We start from the raw sequence: 8,796 nt of genomic DNA, 5'->3' as shown, positions 1-8,796 counted from the left end.
GCGGGGACTAAGCGGGGGACACGCCCTGCATGCTGGAGGAGATGGGGCAAAAGAAGGGGGGAGGGGAGATGTACTAACGGGGGGGGGGTCCTTGCCCAGACCTCGGGAATCCAGCTCCCCCTGCCCAGCGGCTCCAGGGACCCTGGCTGAGCTGGGCCCTTACTGGGCACGGGGGACCTGGTGGGGCCTCGGCCTGAGCCCTGCTACTTCCCACCCCTCCCCCACAGGGCTGGGGCCTGAGCCCCACTACTCCCACCCCCTCCCTCCGGGGTCTGGGGCCTGCCCCTCCGCTGGGTGTGACCATTTGTCAATGCTGCCCAGCCCGATACACCCACCCCCCTGTTGTGCATTAATAGAGAACAGTCCCTCTCTGCCACGAGTCCCCCCCCCGGGTGTTTTGGACACCGCAGCACATCTGCAGGGGCTTCACGCCTCCCCCATGCACCAGGAGCAAAAACAGGAAGAAGCCCGGTGCGTGTGCAGAGCGCGTCACCTATGTTTGGAAACAGGACACGGTGCCGGGGCGATCCCAGGGCCGGGTCAAAAGGGCTCCAGGCAGGGCCCTGGCTTCAGAGAGCTGCTTATGGGAACCACAGCCCTGCAGTTCCCACAAACCCCCCTGGCAATCAGCCGCCAGAGAGCTCGAAAACCGGAGACGGGGGGGTAGGGCTCAGCATCCAGCCCAACAGGGCTCTGGTCTCGGTCAGGGCAGCTGGGACAACAGGGTGCTGATTTTGGGGTAGGATCCATGCAGCACCCAGGGCCCTGGCTGCTGGTCAAGTTCCTTGGTGCTATCGTCATACACACCATAAATCTACACCCCACCCATCCCCGTTTTTTGGATGCCTTCCAGATTTTGCAAGGTGAGACCCATGCGCTCGCCCGGCCAAAGCCCCGCTAGCCAGGGGACAGAGGAAAGGTGCCAGCTAAAGGGAAGCCCCTCCCCCCCCCCCAGTTCTCCAGCCTGCTCTCAGCCCACCTGCCAAGAGCCGAAGCCGGGATCCCACGGCTTTGCTGCAGGTTGCAAATAACCCCCTTTCACTCCAGGGCAGGAGCTCCTGGCATCCGCCCGAGCGGCTGCCTGAAAGGCCCCAGTGACCCTGGGCTGCAGTGTTAGCTAACCCCCACAGTGAATTAGCAGTGCAGGGGGTGACACCCTCTGTCCCCAGCGCCAGGGCAGCCCAAAGGAGACCCCCACATGCCCCCCTGCAGCAATCCCCCTGCCATGAGCTAGAGAGGACCCTGCCTCCCTGTCTCCTTCACGCCCCACCTCTGCTGAGCCTGCTGGCTGTAACAAAGCCTCCCCCCAGACCCCTGGGGGGGCCACTCTCTTGTGCTTTCACTTTGAGAAGGCAGGTGATAAACTAGTTGGCACTTGTCCCACAGCCCCACCCCTCCTCCCTGGGGGGAGCAGGGATCAGAAATGCCCCTCACCAAGCCATGCCCAGCCCCTTCGGCGAGCCCCCAGCCCTAGCTCCATGGGGGGAAGGCCACGGTGCGTGGCACAAGCAGGGCAGGGCGGCAGAGAATCTGGGGCAGGGTGTACGAATGAGATTTCTATTTCCAGCCCGCTGCTCCAGAGGGACAGCGCTGCCAGCACCAACTCTGCGGCAGCAGCTCTGCGGCAGCCCCCCCCCATCCAAGGGGGGCAGGAACATTCCCAAGTGCCCCAACCCAGCTGGACACTGGGGAAACCTCCCCTTCACCCCCAGGGCACCCCTAGGTGCTGCCCCCCCGAGCCAGAAGGGTCTCACTTTTCAAGCCAGTCAGGTGCCCAGCTGGCCTGCGCCAGCAAGAAGCCAGGCAGCTGGGGCGAGGCTGCAAACACCCCCCCCACCTCGCCCCATCTAGGAGAGCCGCTGCTCCTGCTTCCTCCCCAGGGAAAGACGGGGGCCAGCAGGTTTGCTGCATGGGAGTTTATTTAGGACTGGCCACAGGTGGGGGGCAGTAAGGGTGAAGCTACAGGGAGCTGCCCCAGGACCAGAGCACCCAGCGGGGGCGGGGGGAATTATTGCTACAGCAAAGGAAATTCACTTCAGCCCCAGGCCCTGGGCCCAGCGCTGGAGCTGCGGCGCCCAAGCAGCTGTGCTGGGATCCAAGCGAGCGCCGGGAGCTGGGGCCAAGGCAGGACTCACTGGCAGGAGAAATCCCATTGCTGGAAGGGAAGAGAGTGCAGAGATCAGACACTGGCCACTGTGGGAGACAAGCGGAGGGAGTCCTAGACCACGGAGGAGAGAGGAGGCGGCGGCTAGGAGCCAGGACACCTGGGTTCTATCCCCGGCTCTGGGAGGGGAGAAGGGACTAGTGGGTAGAGCTGGGGGAGCCAGGATTCCTGGGTTCTATCCCCAGATCTGCCACCCCTGCAGCCTCTCCCCAACTCAGGGGCTCAGTGCCCTATGGGTGGAGCGAAGATGCCAGCCGCCTCACATGCCGTGGTCTCCAGATGGTGGCAGCCCCCATGATGTGGGTAGCCCCCCCCCCCAGCAGTATCTGGGTGCCCACCTGCTGCGGGTTCGGGTACTCACATCGGTTTTGACCTCCACCTTCCCCGGCTTCAGGTACTGGCTCTCCTGGACCACGCTGCTGGGGAAGAAGCCCAGGCGGGCGGGGTGCTCCCCGTAATAATCCCCCTGCACCTGCGGGGAGGAGATTGGCGGGGAGCTTAGCCTGGGGTGCCAAAACACCCCCGACACCAGCCCTCCACCACAGAGCTGCAGCCTGGGCAGGGCAAACTCCCCCACCCCATGAAGCCCCCCAGCCCTGCAGGGACCAGCCCCCCAGCAAACATCACACAGGAGCCCACCAGCCTGCAGAGGGGCACTGGGCTGAGATGGGAACCGGTGCTGGGGGGCTGACTGGCTTGGCCTGGTGATTTGGGGATGCAGGGGTCAGGCCCAGCCTTCTGCGTGGCCCTGGCTCCTGCTCCACCAGGGGCTGATGCCCCAGCGGAGCCGAGGGAGCCCGTTTCTGAGCTCTCGCTTGCCCCACCCGGCCGGCCAGCGCCCAAAGAAATCCCCCGCGCGCCTCCAGCCACTCACGCTGCCGCCCCAGAACAGCCGGCCGCGGCCCTTCAGCTTGGAGAAGACGTAGACGACCTGCCCGCGCTGGATGGGCATGAAGCGGCAGTCAGGGGCGATGTAATCCTGCACGGCCACCGCAATGGAGATCGGATCTGGGGGGGACACGACAGATAGGGGTCAATCCCTGGGCCTGGACACTGCACCTCCACCAGCCCCCCACCCTGTCTCTGCACCACTGCCCCCAGCCCCAGAGCATGGCACGGCCCCGCCCTGCCCCATCCCAGCGCCACGGCCTCAACCCCAGTGCCTGCCACACCTCAGGGCACAGCCCCGTGCCCCCAGCACCGGCCCATCTGCAGCCCCTCAGCCTTGGCACTGCCCCAGCCTCCCCCCCCCACACTTACGGCTGCAGTCGGCATCCGCACACAGCTTCTTCTCAGCCAGCTTGCCCAGCTGCCGGCCCCCCTGCGCCAGCCCCAGCAGGGCCCACAGCAGAGCGGCCCGGGCCCAGAGCCGGGCGTTAGCCATGGTAGGAAAGATGCAGCCGCCCCAGGCTCAGACTGTCCCCACAGGGAGGCCCGGCGCCAGCCCAGCCCGCCCTGGCTGCGTTTCTAGTCGCCGCCCTGAGCCCTTTTCGGAAATCCCGGAGCAGCCACCCCACTGGACGGAGCAGCGCCCACTCATTCGGCAGGGGCCCCCTTGGCAGTGCCAAGCTTTGCCTGGCACTAGGAGGTCCCCTTCCCAGAGTCGAGACTGACCCCCGGGCAGCATTGGGGGGCCATGCTGCTGTAGGGGACTTACAAGGCAGCCCTGACGCACACGCAGCTGTGGGGGGGACTGTGCTGCGGCAGGCACCAGGTTTTGGATAGAACATCGCCCCTGCGTCCTTCTGACAATTCCAGCTCCCCCGGTCCTCGGGGACGCCCATCCTGGACACCAGCCGGGGCACTGCCATGTTCTGGCCTCGTGGCGCTCCCAGGATAGGGCTGGTCACCGCCGACTGCGTAGCACGGCTGCTTTGGTCCACCCCAGAGGGGGCTGCATGTCCACAACAGACAAGGAGTCTTCGTGTCAACTGGCCAGGCCGCTCAGAGCGGGAGGAGGGGAGACAGAGACCCACCCCTGGGCAGCGGGCACAGCCAAGTCACCAGGCTCAAATTCTCTCCCCCGTCCGCTTCGCTTCTTAAACAATCCAGTGCCACAAACTCAAGCTGGGAGCGAGGGCGAGTGGGGCCGGCTGCTGACGCAGGGGCCAGGGGGCTGGCTCTCGGGTAACATACTGGGCCCATTGTCCCCAGCCCGGCTCCCCACAGCTGAGGCCCATAGAAGGGGCAGTACCACCAGGATCCCAGAGAAGGGGAGGAGAGTGAGGGGCACTGTCCAACCCCCTCTCCCCCGTGTCAGAGGGGAAGCCAGGAGGGGAGCCCCCTAATGCCCCCCCCCAGGTCAGAAGCTCCTTGTGTCAGCGGTGGGATCCCACTTCAAGCCAGGTGGCACCAGTACTAGCTCCTGCCAGCCGCCAGTTTCCTGTACTCTGAGCTTATGCTCTGACTCCACACGTCAGACCCACCCCTGCCAGGGGCCGGGTCTCACCCATGGGGGGCTGCTGGGAAGTGTCTGACCCCCAGCAACTGCCGGGCTCCTCTTGGCCAGTGAGGGGGTGAACAGGCTAGCTCTGAAGCCAATGAGGGAGGCAGGCAGCCACTTCTGGGGGCGACCTCGGTAGTCAAACCCCGGCCACCGGTGATCCCTCTGCCACACTGGGAGCACGACTGGCAGGGCAGAGGCCAGCTCCCCCGCCCAGGCACCCTCTTCCCAGCATGCAATGCTCCATCCAGCAGTGCATGCTGGGATCTCTAGGCTCTGTGTTAAAGAAGGCAGGGACAATCTGCTCAGACCAGACCCAAGCCACCCCAAAAGGCTCCTGGGATATTGGTGGGGCAAACCCAGAATTCACCACTTTCACAATCACCGGGTTGGTAATAATTCCCGTCAGCTCCCGCCAATGCCCCGTCCCTGCCAGGGGGCTTGGCTCAGAGCCACCTCTCAGGACACTGGGTTAAGGGAATCAGACTCCCAGGTGGAGAATCCGCCCGGGCGATTTCACCCCGCCCCCCCGGGAGCCCATCCAGGAACGGCCCAGCCGCGTCACAGGGAGGTCACAAAGTTTTTATTACAGAACAGAGAGCGCCAGGTGCAATGTCTGAGCAGCAGACTCTGGGTACAATGCTTCCGGAGGGTTTTCGCTGCCTCTAGCCGCCCCCGCCCCCACCCCCTGTACCAACCATCCCGCCACGAACCAGCTCCAGGCTCATCGCAGACACGGGGATCACCAGCTGGCGGCGCTCCAGAGTCACTTACCCACTCCGAGCAGCCAGGCAGCGCGGCGTGCAGGGGGGGGGACGCAAGTCAGACACTCCCCGCTGTCAGTTCACAAGGCTCTGGGGAAGGGGGCAGTTTGGGGCTGGAAATCCGGCCGGCCCTGAGGACAGACTTACCTTCCAGGGAACTGGTAAAAAAACAGGGGGGGGCCTGGCTCAATCAGACACTAACTGGGGGGAGTGGGAAGGGGCAGTTCTGGGCCTGAGGGACAGTTCTGGGCCCGGGGTGGGGTCTTCACTTCTTGGCAAAGGAAATCTTCATGGCGTTGCTCTGTGTGATCTTGAAGCCCTGGAGGGCGTCGCGGGCGGCTCCGGCCTGCACCTCGTTATCGAACTCCACGAAAGCGATGTCGTGCCGCCCGGGCACCAGGCGCACCTCCTTGAACCCCGGGAACCTGAGGGGCAGGATCCGGCTGTTAAAGGGGACAGGCCCCCGGATCGCTCTGGCGCCCACCCCCGCTCCCTGGGCCTCCCAATCCCCGTGCTCCCCGCCTCCTTCGGGCCACCCACTTCCACCAAGGTTTGGCACCCCCTGCCTTGGCCCATCAGCCCCCCGCTCAGCGCTCCCGGCACCCTCAGAGGGCCCCACACTCACTGATTGAAGAGCATGGACAGCATCAGCTCGTTGGTCTCCTCGGGCAGGTTGGTGAGGAAGAGGATGTGATTGGGTGGGTTCTCAGAGAGCTGCGAGGGAGAGAGCAGGGGTCAGGCCAGGAGCCCCGACGCTGCGAGCGGCGCCCAGAGGGGAGGGCCGAGAACCCTGCAGGGTGGCTCCAGCCGGACGCACACAGCAGGGGCGGTGCCCAGGCAAGGCCACCCTCCCCCTGCCAGGGCAAGGGCCCCCCGCTTTCCATGCACAGGAGTCCCCCGGGACTCAGCATCTCTGGCTTCCCGGCTGAGGCGAGCAACGAGCCAGTGGGGACGACTTACCCCTCCCTGAGGGGTCCCACACAAGCCTGCGAGTTCTCTTCCGCTCCCCTCTGGAGCCAGTACCTTGAAGGGGAAAGGGCCTGTTACCCCCAAGCCCCAACCCCAGCCGGAGGTTTGCCCCACACCACTGAATCCGATGTGACATGGCCATTGCTGCCCGAAAGGAGCAGGAGCCAGGCCAAGCTCTGTCATACTCACCGGCTGGGTAGGCGGCATCTGGCCAGGCATCATCTGCTGAGGAGGCATGGCCCCTGGCGCGATTCCTCCTGGAGTCATACCGGGTGGGGGGATCATACCCGGAGGGGGCATGTATGGAGGCTGGCCTGCCATGTGGTGCATCATGCGAGGGGCCTGGTTCATTGGCGGCATCCCCTATGGGAGAGAGAGCGAGCGCCCAGCTTCACAGCAAGATCCTGGGCGCGGGGCTGCGTGGGCACAGTCCTGGCATTCACACCAGAGTCCACCGCGGGCCGCAGAAGCCTGGCAGTCACAGAAGCCAAACAGCAGACCCAGCCCGACTCCCGAGAGCAGCCCGGGACAGACCATGCTGACTGCCCCACGCCCCTCGCGCCGGCTGCCAACCGGCCACTGCCCTGGGGCAGCGTCCGTCAGAGGCGCAGCTCACGTTACTCACGGGGACGGCTCCTTGCACGGCGCCTGCCACCGGAGCGGCGGCCCCAGGCATTTGTTTCTTGACCACGGGCGTCTCCGGGCCTTTAGGCTTCCTCTTCTCCCGCTTGCGGTCGCGCTCCACGTAGGTGCCTTTCATTTTCGAGATGATGTCGGAGTCCGACTTGGCGTACTGGATCCTCTGGGGGCGGAGAGAGCTCGTCAGGGGGAGCCCGGCCGACCGGGCAGTTCCCACGGCACCCGCCAGACGGCCGCCCCCGGCCCAGGGCGGCACTTACCATCGGCTTGTCGTAGAAGGGGAACCCCTGCATGGACCTCAAGGCGTTGGTGGCGCTGCTGATTTCCTTGAAGATGACGAAGGCTTGACCCCGCATCTTGAGGCTCCGAGACACCAGGATATCCAGGATCTGGCCGAATTGGGAGAAGATGGCGTAGAGGGATTTCTTCAGCTCTAGGGGAGAGAACCGGAGCGTTAGGCACACAGACCAGACGGGGACGGAGCTCTGCCGCGACGAGGAGCTGGACGCAGACCGGGCGACTCCTGTGGCCTCGGACAGAGGCTCTCACCCCCCGCGTCAGAGAGAGGGAGCCCACAGCACCCAGTCCTCCTCAGCCAGGCAGCAAGAGGAGAGCAGGAGCGGGGCAGGGACAGCGGGTCCTCCAGACCCCCCAAAGCGCTGGGCTCTGGTGCTAGCCCCTCAGCCCAGCCGCCCACGTCACCAGCTGCAGACAGGAGCTCCCTCCCCTGGGAGCTGGCTCACCATCCTTCTTGATCTTCTCATTGAGGTTGTTGATGTAGATGGTGTGATTGGGGCGGGTTTCCGGGACGGCCATCTTCGTCGGCCCTTCGCAACGGCGGGGTCTAAGGAGAAGAGACGGTAAACCGAGGCGACCGTTCAGTGGCGCCACCGGCTGCGAGGCTCCCAGTGCCGCAGCGGCCGCGCGACCCCCAGCGTGCGCTTCCAGGGCGAGGGCCAGGGAGAGACGAGCACGAGGGGCGGGAGGCAGCGACCCCACGAGCTCCAGGCTCGTCCAGGCGCAGGGGTTACGCCCACCCCACAGCGCCCGCAGGAGGAGCGGGCCCAGGCGCCAGCAGAGCCGAGGCCGCCGGCGCCATGTTCAGCGGAGACAGGTTGTGACAAGGGTCTGGGGCCAAGACCTTAATGGGCGGGGGGGGGCACAGCCTGGGCTCTAGGGCACGGACCCCCCACAACGCAGCACCAGGCACCCCACCAGCCTGGCTCCCGGCAGCTGCCAGGGCCACCAAGTCCTGCCACGGGCGCCAGGCCTGGCCACAGCGCCTCCCCACGGGGGCCCCCCCAACAAAGACCCCCCCCCACCGGGGGGCAGAGAACGGGCCCCCTCCCCACCCCCAGGGGAGCGCTCACGGGGCCCCAGGCCCCGCCCACACCGGGGGGAGGGGGGAATAAAGGCTGCAGCCCTGCAACCCCCCCCGGTAAGACCCGGATGTGGGGCTCCGGGGGGAGGGGCCCGATAAGCCCCGCCCCCCAGAAGGCCCCGATCGCTGCGGCCCGGCCCCGCCGCCCAGACCCCGGCCATACTGGGTCACACAGGGCGGGCCCGACCCCCCGGCCCGATCCCCCCCGGCCCCGCGGCCCGATGGCGCCGCCCCGCCGCGGCCCCTCACCGATGGAGTCCGCAGGCCCAGGCCTCCCAGCGCCGCCCGCCGCCACAGGAGCCCGCCGAGAGAGACGACCACGCCCACTGGCCGCGCGAGCCAATCTCGACGAAGCAGCCTCGGCCTCATGAGCCTACCCAAGGGCTTCTCGCCTGCCCCGGCCAATGAAAGGGCTACGGCCTCGTGCCCGGGAGGC

The 8,796-nt window shown here is 66.3% G+C and overlaps 2 protein-coding genes across 3 annotated transcripts; both read right to left on the bottom strand.

Annotated features, from left to right (window-relative positions):
• Window positions 1-1,901: 1,901 nt before the first annotated feature.
• MIA (MIA SH3 domain containing) lies at window positions 1,902-5,023 on the bottom strand. 2 transcript variants are annotated; one of them, XM_037884421.2, is made up of 4 exons: window positions 3,822-5,023; window positions 3,039-3,172; window positions 2,526-2,636; window positions 1,902-2,155 (listed from the first exon to the last, which is right to left on the bottom strand). In XM_037884421.2, the coding sequence occupies exons 1-4, from the start codon at window positions 3,973-3,975 to the stop codon at window positions 2,132-2,134; spliced, it is 423 nt and encodes a 140-aa protein (XP_037740349.1). In that variant the 5' UTR covers window positions 3,976-5,023; the 3' UTR covers window positions 1,902-2,131. The 2 variants fall into 2 exon arrangements, with proteins under 2 accessions (XP_037740349.1, XP_037740350.1); XM_037884422.2 differs by lacking the exon at window positions 3,822-5,023 and adding an exon at window positions 3,425-3,799.
• Window positions 5,024-5,171: 148 nt separating this feature from the next.
• Window positions 5,172-8,761, bottom strand: SNRPA (small nuclear ribonucleoprotein polypeptide A). Its single transcript, XM_037884412.1, has 7 exons — window positions 8,610-8,761; window positions 7,723-7,823; window positions 7,240-7,412; window positions 6,966-7,142; window positions 6,530-6,703; window positions 5,997-6,085; window positions 5,172-5,796 (listed from the first exon to the last, which is right to left on the bottom strand). The coding sequence occupies exons 2-7, from the start codon at window positions 7,793-7,795 to the stop codon at window positions 5,637-5,639; spliced, it is 846 nt and encodes a 281-aa protein (XP_037740340.1). The 5' UTR covers window positions 7,796-7,823; window positions 8,610-8,761; the 3' UTR covers window positions 5,172-5,636.
• Window positions 8,762-8,796: the final 35 nt, after the last annotated feature.

The sequence above is a fragment of the Chelonia mydas genome, chromosome 23 (genome assembly GCF_015237465.2).
Source record: "Chelonia mydas isolate rCheMyd1 chromosome 23, rCheMyd1.pri.v2, whole genome shotgun sequence".
Lineage (NCBI taxonomy): Eukaryota > Metazoa > Chordata > Testudines > Cheloniidae > Chelonia > Chelonia mydas.
Note: the sequence above shows the minus strand (reverse complement) of the source record. Positions and strands in the feature narration are given on the sequence as shown.

Excerpts from the sequence above, each read along its gene's own strand:
- MIA (XM_037884421.2), bottom strand. The coding sequence starts at position 3,975 with ATGGCAGTGCCCCGGCTGGTGTCCAGGATGGGCGTCCCCGAGGACCGG. Across the intron at positions 2,637-3,038 it reads GGCTGTTCTGGGGCGGCAGC|GTGCAGGGGGATTATTACGG; the intron begins GTGAGTGGCTGG and ends TCCTCCCCGCAG. Across the intron at positions 2,156-2,525 it reads AGGTGGAGGTCAAAACCGAT|CAATGGGATTTCTCCTGCCA; the intron begins GTGAGTACCCGA and ends CTTCCCTTCCAG.
- SNRPA (XM_037884412.1), bottom strand. The coding sequence starts at position 7,795 with ATGGCCGTCCCGGAAACCCGCCCCAATCACACCATCTACATCAACAAC. Across the intron at positions 6,086-6,529 it reads AGATGCCGCCTACCCAGCCG|CTCTCTGAGAACCCACCCAA; the intron begins GTGAGTATGACA and ends TCTCCCTCGCAG. Across the intron at positions 5,797-5,996 it reads CTGTCCATGCTCTTCAATCA|GTTCCCGGGGTTCAAGGAGG; the intron begins GTGAGTGTGGGG and ends CCTGCCCCTCAG.